Below are 25795 nucleotides of genomic sequence, written 5' to 3'. Positions count from 1 at the left end.
CGGGAATCGATTCTTCGCAAAACAACGTTTTTCTAACAGCTGATTGGCGGTTTCAAAATGGCCGCTGGGTAATTAAAATGGCTCCCCGCTGTGTGTAGGGATGGATTCCTCGCTATTCAGGCAGCGAAAATGGCCGCCGTATGGAGGATCTTCGCTGGACGGTGAGTTTTTACCCCATTGGAATGCATTGAACAGGTTTCAATGGGTTTTTTTATTTCGCTTTACAATGTTTTCGCTTAACGGCGATTTTCCTGGAATGGATTATCATCGTTAAGCGAGGCACCACTGTAGTTTAAGATCATCTGGGAACCAAAGGTTGGGAACCACTGATTTATAGTCAGTAACTAAAATCCTGTAATACATCATGCCAGAGTAGACCATTGAATCAATGAAGATTTTATGAATCAGTTCCATTGATTCAAGTAGGCCTACTCTAATGGTAATTCTCTGTGCTAAAGTAAATTGAAGTTAAAGTTGGCTGATTTCAATCAATGGAAGTTATGGAGAAGTTGACACACCAAATCCCCATTAATTCAGTAGGCCTATTCTTGTGAGATTTACTATACTAAACAACAGGATTTTGACAGGTTGTGTGTTGTCAATGCTAACATGTTGCATAGACCTGAATACACAAAATCCATAATGGAAAACCTTGCAAAAACTCAACCAGTAATAGAAAGTCAGGTGCTAAATTTGAGACTAATAGATAAAGTAAGAAATCATGTGATTCAAGAAAAGATCAAAATAATAGATGCAAAAGAATAAGTAACACTATTAAAATGCAGATGGATGAGCCACGTCATGAAATAAGTAGATGGGCAGTAGAATAAAGAACTATATTAGTTGTGACCTTGGAACAAACGAGGGAGTAGAAGATTACAGACTTGGTGGATGGGTGATGGTTTGAGCAGCTCTGCTTAGTTCTGGGATTTTTGGATGACCCTGATTATTTGGATCCTTTCCATTTGGATTCAAGCCCAGTTGGAATTGGGACAGTTTAATTGCTTGGGTGGGTGATCTGTTGTAATAATAGGACACTGGGATTATGTGACTGTTAGTTCTGCTGGACTTTCTAATAGTTTCTGGTTGCATGTAAAAGGCATTTTGGCATACCAGTTGAACTATTTAAAATCTTAAAAGATGATGCTGTTAAACTGCTCCACTCAATATGCCAGCAAGTTTGGAAACCTCAGCAGTGGCCAGAGGATTGGAAAAGATCAGTTTACAACCCAATCCCAAAGAAGGGCAGTGCCAAAGAATGCTCCAACTACCGTACAATTGCACTCATTTCACACACTAGCAAGGTTATGCTCAAAATCCTCCAAGGCAGGCTTCAGCAGTATGTGGACCGAGAACTCCCAGAAGTACAAGCTGGATTTTGAAGGGTCAGAGGAACTAGAGACCAAATTGCTAACATGCACTGGATCATAGAGAAAGCCAGAGAGTTCTAGAAAAACATCTACGTCTGCTCCATTTACTACGCAAAAGCCTTTGACTGTGTGGACCACAGCAAACTATGGGAAGTTCTTAAAGAAATGGGAGTACCTGACCACCTTATCTACATTCTGAGAAATCTAAATGTGGGACAGGAAGCAAGTTAGAACTGGATATGGAACAACTAATTGGTTTAAAATTGGGAAAGGAGTACGACAAAGCTATATATTGTCTCCCTGCTTCTTTAACTTACATGCAGCATACATCATGCGAAAGGCTGGACTGGATGAATCCCAAACCAGAATCAAGTTTGCCAAAAGAAATATCAACAACCTCAGATATTCAGATAATACTACTCTGATGGCAGAAAGTGAGGAGGAATTTAAGAACCTATTAATGAGGGTGAAAGAGGAGAGTGCACAAAAAAAAAATGGTCTGAAACTCAACATCAAAAAAACCCTAAGATAATGGCCACTGGCCCCATCACCTCCTGGCAAACAGAAGGGGAAGATATGGAGGCAGTGACAGATTTTACCTTCTTGGGCTCCATGATCACTGCAGATGGTGGCAGTAGCCACAAAACTAAAAGATGCCTGCTTCTTGGGAGGAAAATGATGACAAACCTAGACAGCACCTTAAAAAGCAGAGACATCACCTTGCCAACAAAGGTCTGCCTAGTCAAAGCTATGGTTTTTCCAATAAATATGCATTCCATAGGAGCAGTTTAAAGTTGGTGGTAGCAAAAGAGGAACAGATGAGTGAAGCTTATTAAAGAGAACATGGTTGCAGATGTAAAGAAATTATCTAGATAGTCAAGTGACAAGACAAAGGGAGTTTTGGACATCAGTATATGAGAAAGGGTAGAACAGTTGCCCTTGAAAAATGTTTGGAAACCATAGGTTCTGTGTCTAGTTTCTGCTGTTAGTTTTCAAAGCAGTTTATAAAGTTCTTTTTGTTCGTATTGGAAAATGTGTAATTCTGCTTAATTTTACGAAACTACAATTATATGTCTCTATTTTATACTGATTTGGTTTTACTGGTCGCTGACCATAATAAAATATTCATTCATTCATTCATTCATTCGTATTGGCTTCCAGTTAAGCTCAGAGTAATGATTATATCCATAAAGCTGTAAACATTGTTGTAAGCCGCCCAGAGACCGTGGGTAGTGTGGGCGGCGTATAAATTAATTAAATTAAATCAATAAATACATAAACAATTGGATGCTAAATTATCTGAAGGACCACCTTTTCTCATATGAACCTAAGTATGGACCATGTTCATAGTCTGAGGTCTTATTCTGTCTTTTATCACATTTGTGGAAAGAATTGGTGGTGGCTCATCTCAGTAGCAGTGTCCCGATTAATGAACTCCATCGTAAGGAATTAAACACAAGAAGCTGCCTTATATTGAGTCATACCATTAGCCTATTTGGGCCAGTATTGGCACTGATTGGCAATGGCTGTACAGAAGGGCTAGGCAGAATGTGCCTTGTAGTCTGTATGTGGCTCTTAAGCCCTCTTTTTTGTCCTTCTTGTGTCCTACCAATGCTCCCCAGAAAGACAATTTAGAATCTTCTGATGACTCCCTGATCCTTCTCCAGCAACTGCATATTCTAAGACCCTTCAGAGGGTTGTGTGTTGCTCCAAAATACCATTAGAAGTGTTGGGGTCTTCCAGAGAGAGAGAGAGAATCAGTACAGTTTTCTTTAGTTACCCTTTTCTTGTGCCAGTAGCATTTCTCCACTGGATCAAAAGCAGATCTTATGGATAGAATTAATATTTGCAGATGGGAAATTTGGATCCTACCCACTATACTTTTCTGTCTTAAACTTTTTCCTTGGCATTTTATTAACCGGCTATAATTGTGTCATACCTCCCTCTTTCTCTTTTAATTTTAGGAGATACACCATTTTATGCAGATTCTTTAGTTGGAACATACAGCAAGATTATGAACCATAAGAATTCTCTTACTTTCCCTGATGATAATGATATATCTAAGGATGCAAAAAATCTTATTTGTGGATTCTTAACTGACAGGTAAAATATTTTGGTTGTTGTTTGTGTTTTTAAGAGCAGTGGATATACAATAAAAGTCTGATATGTTCAGATCAGAATGTGAATTTTCATATTAAGGACTTTTTCATGGTACGTTTCATGGCCTGATGAAATTATTATGTTTTTATTCATAATTTTATTAATATTTAACTTCTGTTCTTGCATTGATAATAAATAACCGTGTTATTGTTACAGTATAATACAATCTGCTAAACAGCTTGGGGCTTGGCTGTCTAAGGAACTATATAGATTTTTTTCAAATTTCCTGGACTGCATCCCATAATTCTCCATTCTGGGAATTTTACTTGACAGACCCACACCTATAAATATCTAAATGTAGCTCACCTGGAGAAAAGGTCTAGCTGATAAGGTTTCATGAATGAGCATAGGCCTAGCTCCGCCGTAGCTTCCTATTCAGAAATGAAGCTCCACACTGCTAGCTATGGGCATCCTTTCTGAAGTTAGAGTAGAGCTAAGCTACAAACCCTTCCTGGCTAGGCCTTTTGTGGAGGTGAGCTACATTTAGATGTTTGTCAGTCAGATGGAACTTTCAGAATGAAGAATTATGGGAGTCCTCAAACCCCTATGCCTATAAAAACCATAAATATTATTATTAATCTCACAGAATTAAGATCTTTAGCACAGGTCCTTTGAGAAGCCTGCTTAATAGATAGACAGGAGAGGTCTTTTCCCTGTGTTTCTCTCAGACAGAAATGCACTCTCCTTAAAATTGTAATAATTTCCCACTACCATTGGTTTAAAGAAGGTTGTGAAAATGTTTTTCTTTAAACTTTTCTGTTAAACTGTTTTACTGATGTCTTGATTATATGATTTTAAAAGTTTCATTGATTTGTTTTTAAATTTTGTTTTTGATCTGTTTTAATAATTTTTAGCCACTTTCAGTGCTATTCTTTAATTGAAAGGTGGATAGAAATATAATAAAATAATTAAATAGATTATGTAAAATACCATAAATAAACTGAAGATTTATTCCAGTTTCTTAAAAAATATCCTGTCTTGCAAAATCTCAAAAATGTGTTCTTGAAACTGACATTGACATAGAGTTGGATACACCTCAGTATCTTCTACTCACAGAATCTTTATTTTTGACTTAGCAAAGTACTGCAAAAGAATACTGAATTAAAATTTCTAAGTGTTCTTATGACTGTGAAAGAACTTGATTATCACTGTTTTCCCCCTCTGTGCCTTTTATTTTCGAATTGAATAGTCATCCTTCTGATGATGGAGCACTTGCAGTTCCCATTTCGAAGCAAGATCTAATAATAGGATTTCAGTACCTTATAGTTAGAGTTTGTTTGGTCCCAATACAGTGAGCTTTCATTTGAAAACTAGTTTGACTAGAGTAACAGAATTGTATGAACCGTTCTAATTCTGACAGTAGTGGGGGTTTTCAAACAGTTCATAGAACAACAGTAACGTGAAGTTTTTCCTTTCAGTTTTTAGGCTCTAGGCCATAATCAGTATTGTCTATGTACATAATATAATCAGAAGGGGGTGGGACTAATGCTGCAGAGTTTTTCTTCAGCTTATGGAAGGTTTGGGGAAACATTTTGTGAAGGGCTCTGTTATTATGAGTGGCCAAAGTTATGTAGTTATGTATAATGGTACCTTTTTGAATTCAAGAAAAAAAATCACAGGGTGTGGAGTGGACCCAAAAAGGTGTTTAGTATTTTATATGTATGGTATTTCAGTCCCTAGAGCCAATGTTCATAAGAGAAAACATGCATTTGAAATGGAAGGAAATGAGAGCTGCTCCCTTAGCCTGGATTTGGATTGTAGAGACAGCTGGTGGAGGAGTTAAGCAATTCTTCATCATTTCCATCTAGTTTTAAAAGCCTGTTAATCTACAATTACACATAATTGTTACACATAATTGTTACAGACATTTGCATTTCATATATAATTTTGATCTCCATAGTTTGCATATCTGTTCTTCAAAAATTGTTCACTTTTACAGGGAAGTTAGATTAGGCCGAAACGGTGTTGAAGAAATAAAGCGGCACCCATTTTTCAAAAATGACCAGTGGTCTTGGGAAAATCTGAGAGACAGTAAGTATTTCTGTAGAAAAGTGTCCTTTAGTCTTTTTTCTTTTTTTGCATTTAAAATTTTACTTCTTAAATGTTTGATGCCTTTGTGCAATTTTTGTTCAACAACATATATCGTTCTCTACTTGTGGAGGCATCCTGAGACTGCATGACCAGACGGACTTGCTGTTCTTCTGTGGAGATACACTGGAGAATCAAACTTCCAACCTTTGGTTTCAAAGCAAAATATCTAAACCACTGAGCTACCGAGCCAGCTTTTGTTCAATACATTACAAGAATTTGGTTTTCTTCACAACTAAATCTATTTTTACTGTTTCAATTATATTTTCATGATTCTAAACCATCTTGGGCCTAACCTTGTAATAGAAAGGTGAGGGGTAAATGTAGTAAATAAATAATAAAGACATCAAGATATACTTTGTATATTGGCTCATTCACAGGACTTGAAAATTTTTAGAATGTCTCGCCCACCAGTCCGTCAAAATTTTCACCAGTCATCATGAGTATAGCCTTGCAATTTATGTTTACATTTAAAATTAAACTAGCCACTTTCTACATAACAATGCATTTGTTTGTTTGTTTGTTCAGTCGTTTAGTCGTGTCCGACTCTTTGTGACCCCATGGACCAGAGCACGCCAGGCCCTCCTATCATCCACCACCTCCCGGAGTTGTGTCAAATTCATGTTGGTTGCTTCGATGACACTGTCCAACCATCTCATCCTCGGTTGTCCCCTTCTCCTCTTGCCTTCACACTTTCCCAACATCAAAGTCTTTTCCAAGGAATCTTCTCTTCTCATAAGATGGCCAAAGTACTGGAGCCTCAGCTTCAGGATCTGTCCTTCCAATGAGCACTCGGGGTTGATTTCCTTTAGAATTGATAGGTTTGTTCTCTTTGCAGTCCAGGGAACTCTCAAGAGTCTCCTCCAGCACCACAATTCAAAGGCATCAATTCTTCGGCGGTCAGCTTTCTTTACGGTCCAGCTCTCACTTCCATACAACACTACAGGAAAAACCATAGCTTTGACTATTCGGACTTTTGTTGGCAATGTGATGTCTCTGCTTTTTAAGATGCTGTCAAGGTTTGTCATTGCTTTCCTCCCAAGAAGCAGGTGTCTTTTAATTTCGGGGCTGCTGTCTCCATCTGCAGTGATCATGGAGCCCAAGAAAGTAAAATCTGTCACTGCCTCCATATCTTCCCCTTCTATTTGTCAGGAGGTGATGGGACCAGTGGCCATGATCTTAGTTTTTTTGATGTTGAGTTTCAGACCGTTTTTTGCACTCTCCTCTTTCACCCTCATTACAAGGTTCTTTAATTCCTCCTCACTTTCCGCCATCAGAGTGGTATCATCTGCATAGCGGAGGTTGTTGATATTTCTTCCTGCAATCTTAATTCCAGTTTGGGATTCCTCCAGTCCAGCCTTCCGCATGATGTATTCTGCATATAAGTTAAATAAGCAGGGTGACAATATACAGCCTTGTCGTACTCCTTTCCCAATTTTGAACCAATCCGTTGTTCCATATCCAGTTCTAACTGTTGCTTCCTGTCCCACATATAGGTTTCTCAGGAGATGGATAAGGTGGTCAGGCACGCCCATTTCTTTTAGGACTTGCCATAGTTTGCTGTGGTCCACACAGTCAAAGGCTTTTGCATAGTCAATGAAACAGAAGTAGATGTTTTTCTGGAACTCTCTGGCTTTCTCCATAATCCAGCGCATGTTGGCAATTTGGTCTCTAGTTCCTCTGCCCCTTCGGAATCCCTCTTGTACTTCTGGGAGTTCTCGGTCCACATACTGCTGAAGCCTACCTTGTATGATTTTGAGCATAACCTTGCTGGCGTGTGAGATGAGTGCAATTGTCCGGTAGTTGGAGCATTCTTTGGCACTGCCCTTCTTTGGTATTGGGATGTAGACTGATCTTTTCCAGTCCTCTGGCCACTGTTGAGTTTTCCAAACTTGTTGGCATATTGAATGTAGCACCTTAACAGCATCATCCTTTAAGATTTTAAATAGTTCAACTGGAATGCCATCACCTCCACTGGCCTTGTTGTTAGCCAGGCTTTCTAAGGCCCACTTGACCTCACTCTCCAGGATGTCTGGCTCTAGGTCAGCAACTGTATTGTCTGGGTTGTCCGGGATATCCAAAACTTTCTGATATAATTCCTCTGTGTATTCTTGCCACCTCTTCTTGATATCTTCTGCTTCTGTGAGGTCCCTTCCATTTTTGTCTTTTATCATGTCCATCTTTGCACAAAATTTTCCTCTAATATCTCCAATTTTCCTGAACAGATCTCTGGTTTTTCCTTTTCTGTTATTTTCCTCTATTTCTTTGCATTGTTCATTTAAGAAGGCCCTCTTGTCTCTCCTTGCTATTCTTTGGAAGTCTGCATTCAATTTTCTGTAACTTTCCCTATCTCCCCTGCATTTTGTTTCCCTTCTCTTTTCTGCTATTTGTAAGGCCTCGTTGGACAGCCACTTTGCTTTCTTGCATTTCCTTTTCTTTGGGATGGTTTTTGTTGGTGCCTCCTGTACAATGTTACGAGCCTCTATCCAAAGTTCTTCAGGCACTCTGTCCACCAAATCTAGTTCCTTAAATCTGTTCTTCACTTCTACTGTGTATTCGTAAGGGATTTGGTTTAGATTATACCTGAGTGGCCCAGTGGTTTTTCCTACTCTCTTCAGTTTAAGCTTGAATTTTGCTATGAGAAGCTGATGATCAGAGCCACAATCAGCTCCAGGTCTTGTTTTTGCTGACTGTATAGAGCTTCTCCATCTTTGGCTGCAGAGAATATAGTCAATCTGATTTCGATGTTGCCCATCTGGTGATTTCCATGTGTAGAGTCGCCTCTTGTGTTGTTGGAAAAGGGTGTTTGTGATGACCAGCTTGTTCTCTTGACAAAACTCTATTAGCCTTTGCCCTGCTTCGTTTTGAACTCCAAGGCCAAACTTCCCTGTTGTTCCTTTTATCTCTTGACTCCCTACCTTAGCATTCCAGTCCCCCAGAATGAGAAGAACATCCTTCTTCGGTGTCAGTTCTAGAAGGTGTTGTAAATCTTCATAAAATTGTTCAATTTCAGTCTCCTCAGCAATGGAGGTTGGTGCATAAACTTGGATTATTGTGATGTTGAAAGGTCTGCCTTGGATACGTATTGACATCATTCTATCATTTTTGAGATTATATCCCATTACGGCTTTTCCCACTCTTTTGTTGACTATGAGGGCTACTCCATTCCTTCTACGGGATTCTTGCCCACAATAGTAGACATGATAATCATCTGAGTTGAAATCACCCATTCCCATCCATTTTAGTTCACTGATGCCCAGAATGTCGATGTTTATTCTTGCCATCTCCTGTTTGACCACCTCCAGCTTCCCAAGGTTCATCGATCTTACATTCCAGGTTCCTATGCAGTATTTTTCTTTCCAGCATCGGACTTTCCTTTCACTTCCAGGCACGTCCACAGCTGAGCGTCCTTTCGGCTTTGGCCCATCCACTTCATCAGCTCTGGAGCTACTTGTACTTGTCCTCTGCTCTTCCTCAGTAGCATGTTGGACGCCTTTTGACCTGAGGGTCCCATCTTCCAGCATCATATCTTTTAGCCTTTTGTTTCTGATCATGGGGCATTCTTGGCAAAGATACTGGAGTGGAATTGCCGGTTCCTACCCCAGGTGGATTGCGTTTAGTCAGAACTCTCCACTATGACCTGTCCGTCTTGGGTGGCCCTGCACGGCATAGCCCATAGCTTCTCTGAGTTACTCAAGCCCCCTTGCCACGACAAGGCAGGAATCCATGAAGGGGTAACAATGGATACAAACCCAAAATAAATATACCCTCAGACCTAGGTTGCTTTATTACCTGTGTGTCTGTGGGGTCATGAAGCTTGTATTTTGAATGCCTTTCTTTTGAATGTCCCCAGCAAAAATAAAACTGAAAGCAAAAGTGCCTGGCCTCTTAAGGAGCCAGGTCGTTGGGTTGAAATTGGGAGCAGGGAATCTCCATATTCTCCAGCATGGGACTACTCTACATTCTCCTGCAGAGTTATATATCTATGTGCCGCTCAAACTCTCTTCTGAGAAGAGGGCTATTTTTCTTTTTGCAATGAGAGGGAGGAGGGGAGGACTGCAGGATCAAAGAGAGAGAGAGAGAGAGGGAGAGATGGACTGAGGGTAAGGTGGGAGGGAGGGAGCTGTGGCTTGTCAAGCAGCATTTTTTCACTCGTCACAGATGAGTGGATGAGTGGATTTTTCAAGCCCTGCTCATTCATTAATTCATTCAAAGCATTTTTATCTTCATTCTTAGCTGAAAGGCTCCTGGAACAACTTTCATTAATAAAATATACAGTGCTTTGCTGCAATACAGGAATGCAATTATGTTTTTACAATAAATATATAAATAAGTAAAATAGTGCATCTAAAACCTTGGACACATGCATCAGAATCCTTACTTTTGCCCCTTTAAACTACAGACCTTTGTGCTATATCAAATATATTCAAATGTTTTTGAGTGCCACTTCAGCTTAAAATGTCATTTACTCATGCATGAAGTACAGTGGGCTACTGTTTGAAACATACACACCCAAAGCTTTTAAAAATATGCATAATTTGTCATGTGATCGTTTTTTCTTTCTTGTCCTAAAATATACAAATAAAATATATGTGCGTCAGACCCATATCTAGATGTATGCAGGTCAACTGGTCAGAGTGGATTTTCCCTCATACCTACCTACAGCAACCTGTACAGCCCTCTAAAGGTGCTATAGGTAGGAGGTATACAGTGGTATGTATACATCATCTATGAGTGGAACCAACATTACCACTAATTTTCAGCCCTGCCGCTCTGCCCCTCACATGCACAACTTTGCTTGTGCGCAAAAGTGGTCACAATGACCAGATAGGTGGGGTATTAAATAAATAAATAAATAAATAAATAAATAAATAAATAAATAAATAAATAAATAAATAAATAAATTCCCCCTTGTGGAGTTTTGTTGCAACCAGAACCAAAGGGACTGAAAACAATTGTGTTTGTGCAGAGTAGGAAAAAAGTTGTATGGAGGGAGATAGAGTTGCACAAAGGCACACATCTTAGAGGGGAACTTGGGTGGAACCCTTTTGCCCATAGAAAGCAGGTCATGAATGTTGTGTGGGTCTGCGGTTGATTGTATACATATATATGTGCAGTTAATATGTATGAACATAACCTTAGTAGAGGGGTGGATAAAATACAGTTTTCCAAATAATTCTTTTGGTCTGCAGTTCTCCAGATTCCTCCTGATTCAATGTGATGCCGTAGTCTGGTGGAACTTTCAGTCCAACAGCCTCTGAAGAGACACCCTTTGCTCATCTATGCTGTGTGCCTTATGTTTATAATAAATACAGTGGTGCCTCACTAGACGATGATAATCGGTTCCATTGAAATCGCTGGTTAGCGAAATCATTGTCTAGCGAACAGCATTTCCCTATTGGAATGCATTGAAACCTGTTTAATGTGTTCCAATGGGGAAGAATCGTTGTTGTCTAGCGAAGATCGGCCATAGGAAAGCCGCTTTGCGAACCGCCGATCAGCTGTTTAAATTGCTGTCTTATGAAGCTTAGGTCCCGAAAACATCTGTTTTGCGAGCGCGGCGGAAGCTGTCAAAATCGTCGTCTAGCGAAAATCGGTTTGCGAACCAGGGACCAAACATTGTCCAGCGAAAATCCCCCATAGGAATCACTGTTTTGCGAATCCTATAGCTATCGCAAAAAGTCAATGTCTAGCGAAAAAACTATCTTGCGGGGTAACTGTCTAGCGAGGCACCACTGTAATATCAAGTGTAGAATTAATTTTGTTCGGGGCTTTTTCCTTCTGAATTTTTTTTTCTGTACTTGTGGTTTTTATTTTATTTTGTATTATGTTTGAACACCACCTGGTATCTTGATGAAAGGTGGCATTCAATCTGTAATAAATAACTTTGCTATTTGTCAGAACCGAAATAAACATATTATGTAGAAAGACTAGGAGTCTGACCAATTTGTGGAATTGGCCAGTTATGACATGGCAGAAAATCATATTGCAAACAATTTTGATTATTATGAAAATATATTTGCAAGAAGTCTGTATTTATTTTTTGACCTGAGATTTCTTGAGTTACCATTTCATATATAATCAGTTTTCTTTCAGGCACTGAAGAGCAATTTGTATTCTTTAATGAGTTTTGAATCTTCAGATGGCTTGGAAAGGGTTCAGTCTGTTTCATGCGCTGCCCAGTGTAGAATAAGAATTACATCTTGTTATGTGATCTTGTTATGTATCCATTCATTTATATCTTTACTTCATTTCCAATACATTTTGAAAGCAGACTTTTGGATGAACATTATAGAATTTTTGTTTGTTTTATTGTTAGCTGTAGCACCTGTTGTGCCTGATTTAAGTAGTGATATTGACACCAGCAACTTTGATGATTTGGAAGAAGATAAAGGAGAAGAAGAAACATTTCCTATACCAAAAGCATTTGTTGGCAACCAGCTACCTTTTGTGGGATTTACTTATTACAGTAATCATCAGTAAGCACTATATATTTGTTACCATCTTGTCAAGAAGAATAGCATGATTTTAATTTAATAGGATTAAAAAGGAATGTAAAAATTTGCTTAATTCTGATTTAGTGTGAGGAATATTTCAAGAACTGCTTTGCAATGTGATCCTGAAATTGAACCACGATTATGGTTCATATTCTAGCAGTGCTCAATTTAAAGGATGTATGGCTATTTTGTACACCTTTCTATGAGTTTTACAAGTCTAATAAGCTGTGTGCCTTCCCTCATACTCTTTCTGTCCTCACTGTAAGACACAGAATCAGTGAGTAACCACAGCTTCTCCTATACCTTTTGGAGGGGAGTCCAGACTTTGAGTTAGCCTAACTCTTCACGGAAGGGAAGGGCTACTTTGTCTTTCCCAAACTGACACAAGTTTAGGAGAGCTCTTACTGATGCATGCAGCCTAAGCAGTTAGTGCTGTTATCAGATCTTTTTATTTTCTTTTATTTTGAGATCATTCTGTTTGTTCATGATTTTGATAAACAGTAATATATCAGGGAAAATAATGTGTTAATATCCATTCTTACAGTTACATACTGCAAGTCTTGGAGCCTTTACGTGGCATTGCATCTAATATGGATATTCAGATTTTATGTGTATCAGATAAAGAAATGTGCTATGAAAATCATTAGAAGGTTGATGAGGAAAATCTAGAATGTGTGCTTTTTGAAATGGAGAGCCTTTAATAGTAAAAAAAAATCACCACCAGATTGCTGCTGCCATGAATCTGGCATCAATTTTTTACTGTTTTATATCTCTTCCTCTTCCTCCATCCTGAGGCTTCCTTAAGGAGCTGCAAAGCTTAAAAGGAGAGGGATAGGAAGTTCTTAATTACTTTAAATTGAATGTTTCTGGTGACTGATCCTGAAAAAGTTGTGCCAATAGGATTTACTACAGAGTGTCATTTTTTGTGATGATACCTGCTAGACATACAATATATAATTTTTTTCTTTTTTCGTATACTGTATAACTTTTTCCTATGTATTTTGTTATGTAGTACCACGTTTTCTGTATGTTGCACAGAATAAAATATACCTTATACAGTGGTGCCTCGCATAACGTTTTTAATTGGTTAAAAAAAAAACGTTATGCGAAACATCGTTATGCGAAACACCATTTCCCATAGAGATGCATTGGAAACCGGTTAATCCGTTCCAATAGGCACGGATTGCTGTCCTTAAGCGAAAAAACCCATAGGAAACATTGTTATACGATACAATGTATCCTCCATTGGAATGTATTGTAGCTGACTCAATACATTTCAATGGCTTTGCGAAGTCAATTTTTGCAAAATTAAGTGTGTCATAAAAGGGTCAAAAATGGTTTTAAATGCTTGGATTAGCTTCTGCACCCTCTAAAACGGATGCAAAAGTTAATTTGGCTTTGATCTGACTTTTCGTTAATTAATGGTGAATTTTTTTCCCCCAACTTTTGACAGCTGTCAAAATCTGACAGCTCCATTATTTCCTATGGGGGAAGAAAAAATTCACAAAAAATTAATGAAGACTCAGCAACTGTTCTAAATTCTTGGGTTCGTTAGAGGACCCCCTAAGTTGTGTGCAAACCTGATTTGGCGTTGATCTGAACTTTCGTTAATTTTTTGTAAATTGTTTTCTCCCCCATAGGAAAGCATGGAGCTGTCAGATTTTGACAGGTCCATTGGTTCCTATGGGCCAAAAAACAAAAATTCACAAAAAATTAACGAAAAGTCAGATCAACGCCAAATTAAGTATGCACACATTTTAGAAGGTGCACTAATGATTCCAAGCATTTAAAACTGTTTTTCAACATGTTAAGACACTTCTGTAATTGAAAAAATGAACATCGTTAAGTGAAGCAGGGGACCTAAAACAAAAAACGTTAAGCGAAGCATGGTCCCAAAAACGCTATGCGAAAATCGCCCATAGGGAAAAAGTTATACGAAGCACAATCTGACTCTGAAAAAATAAACGTTAAGCGAAAAAAACGTTAAACGAAGCAAACGTTATGCGAGGCACCACTGTATTCCTTTTTTCTTTGAGAAGAAAGGGACAGTAATGATTTTTAATGGAATGTATTTCTACTCCTTTACCTCTTTAAAAAGGCATTGCAATTCTCTTTGCAGGTATTTGTCTAGCTGCACTGCAAATTCTAATGACAACAGACAAAGTACCAATGTGGATAAAAGTTTGGTATGTCTTTTTTTGTTACTTCTCTTTGCAGTTCTTTTAATCCAAACATAATGCTTTAAGTGGTATTCTTAGATCACTTTTGTTACTTTGCCACTTAGTTGCTGCATAAATTTAAAATACTTTCAAATCACTAAAGCATGCTTATAGGTATATTTTTGAGACATTGGAGGAAGTGTAGATGAAAGGTTATAAAACTGTTGCTGACTGCAAAAAGGGATTTGTAAAGGATTGGAAGACCATTCAGAATAATTGTACCTTGTTTCCCAGAAAATAAGACCTAACCTGAAAATAAGCCCTAATATAATTTTTCAGGATGCTCGTGACATAAGCCCTACCCCAAAAATAAGACCCAGTTAAGCGAAAAACCTGCCTTCCACCATTGTGAAGCAACTAGAAGAAGATGACATGACTATATTTGAATAAATGTAGATTGTTGTATATTTTTTAAAAATAAAACATCCCCTGAAAATAAGCTGTAATGCATTTTTGGAGCAAAAATTAATATAAGACCCTGTCTTATTTTCGGGGAAGCATGATATATTAAAGAATAGACCTATAATAGAGACCTCATTTGATCAGTTCTTCTGAAGCATGACCTTGCTATTCATTCTTTCTTTATATTTAAAGCTGGAATCTTTGCAAAAAACTATATATCAGCTTGAAGAACAGCTACATAATGAAATGCAGCTGAAAGATGAAATGGAACAAAAATTCAGGTGACTCATTTATTGTACTTAACGCTACAGAAGAATCAGTTGTATAAATTTTATTCTTGGGAATGGTGATGGTGTCAGCACTTTGTTTACACCAAAGACCTCAAATGTAAATACGATAAAAAAAAAAAAGTGGTCTCAGGGAATTTTTCATACTAGATAAGGGCGGTGAACCAGTTCAGACTTCAAAATAATCCAGGCTTCTTTGGGCATCAGAGCTTATTGATGACAAGCACCATGTTAGTCTGCTTGCTCTTGGTTGATCAGGCTGTTCTGGACTGACTAATTTGTTCAGCGTGATGTCTGAACCTGGCAGGAGCTGGTACTTGGCAGTTCCCTGTCAAATCACAGAAACAGCCCTTGTTTTAGAATTGTTTCATTGGCTTAATAGGAACAGTATCTGACACAATGTACCTGTTACCAAACTGTACTTTCTTAGTACTGAAAATAGGTGTAGGAACATATGCTCGAATACGCCTGCTTATAAAAAAAATATATCCTGGTTTACAAAAAAATCTGATATGTAACGAACCTAGGCCAAACCCTTCTTCCTGACTCGCTAGTTTTGTACGCACAGGAGGTTATGGAGGAACATCAAATATTTGACTTAACTATTTTAACTCAGATTTACAGTTTGATACAACTCACACTAAAGCTCACAACTACAGTGCTGCTATATTGTATGTAGTTTTACACTGGTCAATGACCATTTTATATATACACTGTATATATATAGTCTTTATTATGGTCATTGACCAGTGTAAAACTACAGTGGTGCCTCGCATAGCGACGTTAATCCGTGCAGCAAAAATCGCTGCTAAGTGATTTCGTCGCTATGCGATTAAAAAAAGCCCATAGAAACGCATTGAAACCTGTTTAATGCGCTCCTATGGGCAAAAAACTGACCCTAAAGCGAAGATCCTCCATACGGCGGCCATTTTCGCTGCCTCTTAAGCGAGGAATCCGCCCCTAAACACAGCGGGTGGCCATTTTTTTTACCTGGCAGCCATTTTGGAACAGCCGATCAGCTGTTTAAAAATCATCGCTTTGCGATGATCAGTAAGCGAAACAGGGACCCGATCATCGCAAAGCGAAAAAAACCCATTTAAAACATCGCAATGCGATTGCTTTTGCAATCGCAAAATCTTCGTTGCTATGCGGTTTCGTCGCTAAACGGAGCGCCCCGTAAGCGAGGCACCACTGTACATACAATACAGCTGCACTGTAGTCTTATATATAGGAGTCCAACACAACATTATAAAACGTTAGGAATGGAGAAGGTTACTGTCAGCATAAATTAGACCTGATTCTGGGAGAAAAATCAGTGTTCCCATTATATATTATATCTTGGCCATGTCTAATACAAATAAAACAAAAATAAATGAATGATTGTGGCATCACAAATATTACAAGCTATCCTTGTAATTTACTTAGCCTTAAAGTGTTGTGGTACCTTACATACGTAATAGGAGATTTATTTTATTATGAGTTTTTATGGAGAATAATCTGCTTCCTCAGACACATAGAATATAATAGTTGCAGGTTTATGTAGATAAAATACATAGTAGTGGGGTTAGGGACCATATAAGAAAAAGAGGGGTGACAGTTATGAATTTTCAAAATGATCATGGCACTAGCACCACCAGTGAATAAATTACTGATTTTATATGCATCCTGTTAATGGGTGAAGATAACAACCTGTCTTTCAGTTCATACCAATACTGTTTTGGAAGGGGTTAGAGCTATGTCAAAGGAAAGAATTTTTTATCTGTAGTGATAACAAGGCTGTAGATAAAACCTCTCTGTGTGTGTATGCGCACGTGTGCATGTATGTATGTATGTAGTTGGTTAGTTGGTTTTCATTCTACATGCTGAAGTGGATTAATGTGGCTGTCTCTTTGAAAAGTACTGTTGAAAAAAACCTCAACATGGACTGTGCCTGAAAACTGGAAAAAAGCATTAGATTTATATATTTTATGTGCCTCTAGCTACAGATCTAACTGCTGAAATACTCAAAAGAACAATAAAGCTTAATGTGCTTAGCTAGTGAGGGACACAGCTGACTTCCTGAGGAAACACATTTCATTCACAACTTCCTAGATTATGTCATTCTAGCACTGTGGATACATTGCTGCTTTATACAAATATCCCCCACAAGGATGAACTACAAGCCATTAAGAATGCCATTCTGAGTGAAATAGTAATGCACCCAGCCACTAAATCCTGTGTGTTTGTACTCACACACGACTTCATTTTTGGTAATAACATATCCCCAGATCAACAGGTCGGCTATGGGCTCATGTATGGCGCCACAGTTTGCACTCATATTCACATATTCAGTTCCTGTCCCTTGGAGTTTCTCCTCTGAGATTGCTGACCTCTTTAACATTTCAATTCCCAGAACTGTAATAATTTTCATTCTACTATTAACCTGAGGCTGTGCCAGTCTATGTAAGTCATTGTAAGTCTGGGCTGGTTCGGCCGAGGGCGGTTCCGTGGAAGTTGCGGGAAAGAGGACAGAAGGCGGTTCTTTAGATTTTACAGAATCCATTTTATTCAAATACAAACTCAACAGGCTCGAAAGGGTCCATCAAACTCAATTCGGGTAACAGCTTAAAACTTCTAACTACTTCAGCTTTCTCCATTTCTTTGGCTGGCCCAAAGCGTTCTCGGTTGGTCATAGGCCGTATCGGAGTAGTTCTGACCGCGCAAACGGTCCCGCAACATGGGTATCTCACCCAGTCCCCCTCCCGTTGGTTCTGAAGCAAAGAGGGACTGAAACGGATCACCCTCCTCCCCCCACGTTGATTACGTGGATAAACCACCACAGTCCATTCTAGTGGATCCAACTCTTGCCCGCGTGTTAGGAAATCTGGTGGTTCTGGGAGTAAGCCTCCACTTACTTGCAGATTAGGGAATTCCTTTAACAACTTTTGGAAACCCTCCTGGCCCATGCTTCATTCTGTTTGCACTGATCTGTCTTTCTTATCCACCGGTTCGCTCTTCACCACCCTGAAACTTCCCGCCTTTTCGCCCTCCTTTATGTCCTCCCACACAATCAGATCGAGCTCCTCCCCCTTCTCATCAGCCAGACACACTTCTCTATAATCCTGTACTTCTCGGTCGTCACGCTCCACCTCTACCAGTATCCCTTCTATACATTCTCCTCCTCCTTCTGCTCCTTTAGCCGCGGAGGACGGCTTACTCCCTTTCTCTCCTTCACAGTCATACATTTCTCAGACACCATTGTGCATCTGTGCAGTAGCTGTCTAATCACCATGTTATATATAGTGGTGCCTCGCTAGACAGTTACCCCGCATGACAATTTTTTCGCTAGACATTGACTTTTTGCGATCGCTATAGCGATTCACAAAACAATGACTCCTATGGGGGAATTTCACTGGACAATGTTTGGTCCTTGCTTCGCAAACTGATTTTCGCTAGATGACGATTTGCTTTTCGCTAGACAATGATTTCGCTAGACAGCGATTTCAGTGGAACGAATTATCATCGTCTAGCGAGGTACCACTGTATATAAAAAAACTGCTGATCATTATTTAGATTAACATACTGTACCTCCAGATTTCATATTGAACAACATCTATTGTCTGCAGCCAGGCCTAGTGATATTATCCACTTGTAAAGATCTTCATTGGGCCCATTCTGGACAATAATACTTCCCCCTCCAAGGCTCTGGCTGGCCGGCCTGTACTAGGTTAGAGACTACAATCTCCATCTTAAAACAACTTGACACACGGTAGGTTATACAGTATGAAACACATAACAGAGATAGAAACAAGACTCTGCTATGAACCGAGATACCACCTGTGTCCATACACCTATGCTGTCAGTAACATAACAGACCATAGTAATATGACCCACAACATCAGCAGCTAATTTACATGTTCTGCTAACGTTATTTGTGCCACCCTTTGGCGGCACTGCCCCTCTATGTTCTACATAGGGCAAATGGCATATTCTTCACAAAAGGTGGCCACGAATCTGACATAAGAAATGACAATACACAAAAGCCAGTTTCAGATAACTTCAGCTTCTTTGGGTGCTCTGTTACAGATAAGTAACTGTTGTGGAGGAAAGGAATTGCAAAGGAAGATCTGAGAGAGCAAGGAAGAGGATTGAATTGAGCTGTATTCATAGATTTCAGTGTCCATCTAAAAAAAGACCAGTATTACTTAGAATATACAGTGGTGCCTCGCTAGACAGTTACCCCGCATGACAGTTTTTTCGCTAGACATTGACTTTTTGCGATCGCTATAGTGATTCGTAAAACAGTGATTCCTATGGGTGAATTTCGCTGGACAGTGTTTGGTTCCTGCTTCGCAAACCAATTTTCGCTAGACGATTTTGACAGCTCCCTCTGTGCTTGCAAAATGGGTGTTTTTGGGACCTAAGCTTTGCAAGACAGCTATTTAAACAGCTGATTGGCGGTTCGCAAAGCGGCTTTCCTATGGCTGATCTTCGCTAGACAACAACGATTCTTTCCCATTGGAACGCATTAAACAGGTTTCAGTGCATTTCAATAGGGAAATGCTTTTCGCTAGACAATGATTTCGCTAAACAGTGATTTCAGTGAAACGGATTATCATCGTCTAGCGAGGCACCACTGTATTAATACACGGGTTTTATTTAGTCTTGTGTGTAACTATAGCCTAAGAGTTCTGACTTCAGCACAACTCCATCTACACTTTAGAAATAGCAACCATTGCTATCAGCTGACAAACAAGCCTATTCCTTCACCTGTTAACAGGATGTCTATGTAATCAGTACCTTGAAAATTCATAACCACCATTAACAATGCCTTTATTGTTTGAACGTATATTAACAATATATTTGTCACACTCTTTCCCATCTCACATGGTCACCACCCCACTACTTTAAACTGTGCATATAATTCTGTTGGCTATTATACTTCATGTGCCTGAGGAGGTGAATTATCCATGATAGCTCACACTGATATCAATCTGTTAGCCTTAAGGAGCCACAATAGTTTTGTTTTTATTTTTGTTCTCTTTTTTGTTATCTATCTTGAAACAGACTAACATAACTGCCTTTTTGAAAACTAGTATTCTGGCCATGTACCACAGACCAGGGCTGTATTGTTTATATATACATGAAAACATTGACCCCAAACCAAAATGAGGTCTTTAACAATGTGTTTCTCTTTATTTTTTAGAACATCGAACATTAAATTAGACAAGATAATGAAGGAATTAGATGAGGAAGTAAGTGTTTTTGTTGTTATTAGATTTTATTTATATTATTTATTTATTTTTCAGGAGAAAAACTCTTGCTGTGATCCATGAGTGGGCAGTTGTGCCTGGAAAGCCAGGGAGTGGGCGAGCATGTGGAGGAGGCGGGAGAGGGGAGTGGGCAGCACCTGCATAACACCTGTGTGGGTGCAGTGCAGAATTTGGCCAAACCACCGAACTGGGGTTCGTGCCCATCTCTATTTGTTGTTAATATAGGTATAATTATAATATTCAAATTCCACTAGCTCTTTTACATAGCAAAATATTATTATTAGTGGATAAATTAGAAAAACATAACCTGCCATATTTTTTATTTCTTCTTCGTGGCCTCTGTGAATGCACACAAGTGGGTTCATACAGTTCCTGCGCTGGTCTTCTCGGAATATTCTAGCACTTTTATAGATATGTAACAAATTGAGAGTTGCCATAATAGCCCATGCTCTGCCTGCCTCTGCCCTCAGTTCCATTTTACCACCTTAATGCTTGGAACTTCTCACTGTTAGAGCTTTTTCTGCTTTTTGGACTGATAACCTGGGTTTTTGACACGGAATGCTTTGGATCTCGCTATCTCTCTGTTGCCCTTCGACGCAGAACATTTAAACAGTTTTTGCTTCGTTATTTCCGGCACCTACTTACTCAGACCATTTTTCACTTCCCGTGCTTACCTCGTTCACTGCGTTTGGCTTTATACTGTTAAACACTTGTTTGGATTTTCTTTTGAATGTACCCTTTGCTAGTCAGAGGACTTTATTACAGTGGTACCTTGACTTATGAACTTAATCCATTTTGGAATGACGTTTGTATGTCAAAAATTCGCAAGTCGAAGTACCATTTCCCATTGAAATGCATAGGAATGGAATAAATCCGTTCCAACATTTCAAAAGGCAAAATGTCAGGGGTAAAGGTCGGTAAATTAGAATTTCCCACCCTTTCTCCCTGCCTTTTTGGCTTCGGAGCTCTCAAAGGGCTTCCTCCAATGTCGGGGGGAAAGCCCTTTGAGAGCTCTGAAGGTGCCGACTGCGGCGGTGGGGACCATCAGTGAGGTCTCCCATGGGAGACTTCCCTGGGGGTCCCTGCCACCACGATCGTTGCCTTAGTAGCTCTCAAAGGGCTTCCTCCGATGGCATTGACTTGTGAACAGAGCCTTAGTCTTGTTCATAGGTTGAGCTCCGTTCGCAAGTCGATGCCAATTTTTGCCATTGGAGCCGTACGTAAATCAAAAAGTTTGTATCTAGGGACGTTCGTAAGTCGAGAGTTGACTGCATTCTGGACTGACTACCTTCTCAATCATGAGTTCATCTCTTCTATATTTCCCTTCTGCTTTATGTCCCCTTCAGGATCTTTCAGTAGGTGCGTGTCGTGTTCCCGTAAGTTACCATTCTCTGATGGTCACGACTGCTGCCTTTTCGTCTAGTGGACACCCACCAGCCTGAGTCTTGTTGGCACTGTAAAAAGTTTACCAAAGCCTCTCTGAAGGCTCGAGAACAACATTTAAAACTTTTTCTTTCGGATAAGACCTTTTCAGAGTCGAAACCCTCTGAAATGGAGACGGCATCGACCCCTTCAGCTATCCCTCACCTAGACTTATCGGCTTCTCCATCCTTGTTGACTTTGAGACCTCTTGATAAGTCTTGGAAAAAATAATCGATGTCGACGAGTAAAAAGACACTTACCTCAGCGTCGAAGATCTCTTCAGGCACGTAGTCGAAAGAATCCTTAAAACAGAAAAAGTTAACATAGAAAGATAAGGATAAACCCAAGGAACACCGTAAGAATATCCCTCCTGTCTCGGCATCGTTACCATCACTGATTCTTGAGTATTCTTCTCGGGACTGAGAATGTCTCTGAAGCAGCTGCCTCCACGCCAGCTAGAGGCTTCTCCTACCGGGCTCAGTCGTTCACCGAGCCCTGGCCGGAGAGAAGATGCTATTCTTTCTAGCCTGGTTTCTGTCCATCATAGCCCTGTTTCCACCAGGCGGGCGTCACCACCACGTCTCTCACCGTCGACTTCCTTGAGGCCAACTCTCCACCTTGGAAAAGGACAGTGAAGAGAAAGCACATCTCCCCAGATCGGCATCGATCTTCTCGACGAGAGGTAGTCCTACCTCGGTCTTCTCGACATCGTAAAAAATATAATGATCCCCTTGGTCCCATATTCCAAAGGATACTTGGGTTCTAAGTATCATCCGATTCGGCTACCGGCTAGAATTTATAGAATTTCCTTCTCTAGGACAAATCAAGCTTATATCTTTCGACTCTGTTCTAGAAGAAGAGATTCTTGCTCTGCTTCAAAAGCAAGCTATTCAACGAGTACCACATCGAGACATATCCAGTGGATTTTACTCCTGTTACTTCACCATCCTAAAAAAGGACGGCAGTATCTGGCCCATTCTGGACTATGTTGAGGTTGACTGCAAGCCGTCAACATCGACATGACAACACTGATGCCGACTCGTTGTCGACGTTGGAGGATTACCATAGACATAAGAAAATTTGCTATGTCTACACTTTGACATCCTCTTCCCCATCTCCGCATTGATTAGCTCTCGACGTCAAAACTCGACATATTCCAAAAAGACAAGAAGTACCTAAAGATGCTCCTAAACAGACCAGACCTTCGAAGTCGGGATCGAAGACTACCTAGGCTAAGGACCATCCCTTACATTCTCAATGAACATCTGAACATGAAGTCATTAAACAAAAGTCAAAGAAATTGGCACGCTTACCATCACCTTCTGACCAGGAAGAAATATTCCCTTCTGCGTCTTCAGGTCAAGAGGACGAAGTTTTTTCTGCTGCCTCAGGTGAAACCCCTGTTGAAGGAGGATCTTTTGAGTCAGATGCAGGTGACCCGCACCCATCCTTACCTTTGGAAAATTTTTCTTCCTACGTCCAGATGATCTCTAGGATGTCAAAGACTCTTAAGCTCCAAACAGAACAGCCTCCACCCCCTAAGGAAGACTTGGTGTTTGGCCATATCAACCAAGAGAGGTCCCCGCCATTAAGCCTAGCCTTTATTCAGACCCTCATGGAGCTAATTATGGAATCGTGGAACCAACCTTCAACATCCCAACTGCTTGCTTGCAGGACTGACAGTTTGTACCGTACTCACGGTAATGAGACCAATTTTCTGGCTAAACACCCAGTCCCTAATTCTATAATCGTACAATCAAACTCATCTAAATATTCTGGGAGAGCCCATGTCACTCCTACGAATAGAGAAGGACGTAAGCTTGATGTCCTGGGCAGGAAAATATATTCTTTCACCTTTTCTTACTGAGAGTGGCGAATTACCAAGTGGCCATGGGGGCGTACCAAAGACAACTTTGGTTGTGAGTTCTTCCAGCCCTTGAAGCAGCCCCGGATGAAACACGACAGGGCTTCCTTAAAACCTATGCAGAAGCCCTAACTATGGTGAAACACCAACGACTGGCCTCCTGCCATTCAGCAGACGTCGCTTCTAAAACATTAACATCTGCCATCACTTTAAGATGTCACGCATGGCTCAGGTCCTCAGGCATTATAGAAGACGTCAAAACACTCATTGAAGACCTACTTTTTGATGCCAAGGGGCTATTCAGCAAAAAGACCGATGACTCATTGGAAAACTTGCACAAAATCAAGAGAACTGCCAAATCCTACACTATTCACCAAAAACCTAAATACCAAAGATATCAGTGGCGCAAACAATACCCTTAGCAGCAATATTAACAACCATCTTCCCAATCTTCCTGTGCTTTCAAGAATCACAGCCAAAGTAGATTTTCCCAGGCTTCATCTTCTGCTCCGACTTTCAGACCTCAAGCATCTTCACAAAGATGTCAGTCTTAACGCCTTCCTGCCAAGAAGACAAAGCAGTACCTTTGACTTAGACGCACAATTTTTCATATTTTTTCCCAAGATACTCAATTAGCTCTGTTTTTTTTTTCCAAAATTGGTCCCATATTCCAAAGGATACTTGGGTTCTAAGTATCATCCGATTCGGCTACCAGCTAGAATTTATAGAATTTCCTTCTCTAGGACAAATCAAGCTTATATCTTTCGACTCTGTTCTAGAAGAAGAGATTCTTGCTCTGCTTCAAAAGCAAGCTATTCAACAAGTACCACATCGAGACATATCCAACGGATTTACTCCTGTTACTTCACCATCCTAAAAAAGGACGGCAGTATCTGGCCCATTCTGGACTTAAGAGACCTAAACACTTACCTGCATCCACGACACTTCCGGATGGTCACATTGGAATCCATTGTTCATCTTCTTAAACAAAACAATTGGTTTGTAGTCATAGATCTAAAGGAAGCATATTTTCACATTTCAGTTCATCAGCATCACAGAAAATACCTCCACTTCATCTTTCGAAACACTGTTTACTAATTTTGTGCCCTTCCCTTTGGACTGTCCACAGCTCCCCACACTTTCAAAAAGTGCATGGCTCCGATAGCAGGCTTTCTCTGTCTTCACGGCATACAAGTGTTTCCTTATACAGTGGGGTCTTGACTTGAGAACGTAATCCGTATTGGAAGGCGGTTCTCAAGTCAAAAAGTCTGTAGGTCAAGTCTCCAGTGCATTGAAAACCGATTAATCCCGTAACAGGCCCTTTTTGTTCCATTTTGGTTTTTTTCTGGTCTGTAAGTCAATTCTCAGGCTGCAAGTCAAACCTAAATTTTGCGTCCAGAGAAGTCTGTAACTCAAAAAGTCTGTAAGTCAAGCCGTCTGTAAGTCAAGGGTCCACTGTATAGACAACTGGCTGGTGGTGTCCCCATCCAGACAAAAGGCCTTGCAGGACACCAGATTTGTCCTGTACACCTTGAGGAACCTCGGCCTTACAGTGAACATAAAGAAATTGCACCTAATTCCATCCCAAATGGTTGATTATATAGGAGCAAGACTGGACTCTCTCAAAGCTCGGATATTCTTTCCACCAAGCCGTATACTGAAGCTGCACAAAGCTGTTCACAAATTTCGCCCACACTCAACCATCTCCGCTCATCATGCTCAGCATCTGCTTGGCCTCATGGCCTCCACAACAGCTGCACTAACACATGCACATCTGAAGATGCGCTCCTTCCAGGCGTGGTTCCTGGCGCTCTTCAATCCTCTTCAAGACGATCCATGAAAGCATCTACTTGTCACCCCAGAACTAGCAAAACAACTACAATGGTGGACCTTTCTACCACATATTCTAGTCGGCCGTCCCTTTCAACTGTTACAGCTTTCTGCCCAAGTGACAACAGATGCCAGTCCCACAGGGTGGGGAGCACACTGCGGACCCCACAAGATACATGCTCTCTGGTCTCATCGTGACAGACGTCTCCACATCAGTCATCTAGAGATGCTGGTGGTCATAAAAGCTTTCTGCGCATTCCTTCCTCTGATACAAGTACTCACCGACAACACCACGACCATGTTTTACATCAACAAACAGGGAGGGACACAATCCATGTCTCTCCTGTATCTGTCAATACACATGTGGGAGTGGTGCTACCATCATCATGTCTTTCTGGTGGATC

At 40.1% G+C, this 25795-nt stretch overlaps 1 protein-coding gene across 2 annotated transcripts in view; it reads left to right on the top strand.

Annotated features, from left to right (window-relative positions):
• ROCK1 (Rho associated coiled-coil containing protein kinase 1) overlaps positions 1–25795 on the top strand; it is a 98110-nt gene that overhangs the window by 26976 nt on the left and 45339 nt on the right. For both annotated transcript variants that reach the window (XM_020794534.3, XM_020794533.3), the window contains exons 8-13: positions 3335–3473; positions 5470–5561; positions 11938–12097; positions 14235–14301; positions 14929–15017; positions 20209–20257. In XM_020794534.3, the coding sequence (XP_020650193.1) occupies positions 3335–3473; positions 5470–5561; positions 11938–12097; positions 14235–14301; positions 14929–15017; positions 20209–20257 (596 nt within the window). The remainder of the gene's footprint in view (positions 1–3334; positions 3474–5469; positions 5562–11937; positions 12098–14234; positions 14302–14928; positions 15018–20208; positions 20258–25795) is intronic.

This window comes from Pogona vitticeps, chromosome 4 (genome assembly GCF_051106095.1).
Source record: "Pogona vitticeps strain Pit_001003342236 chromosome 4, PviZW2.1, whole genome shotgun sequence".
NCBI lineage: Eukaryota > Metazoa > Chordata > Lepidosauria > Squamata > Agamidae > Pogona > Pogona vitticeps.
Note: the sequence above shows the minus strand (reverse complement) of the source record. Positions and strands in the feature narration are given on the sequence as shown.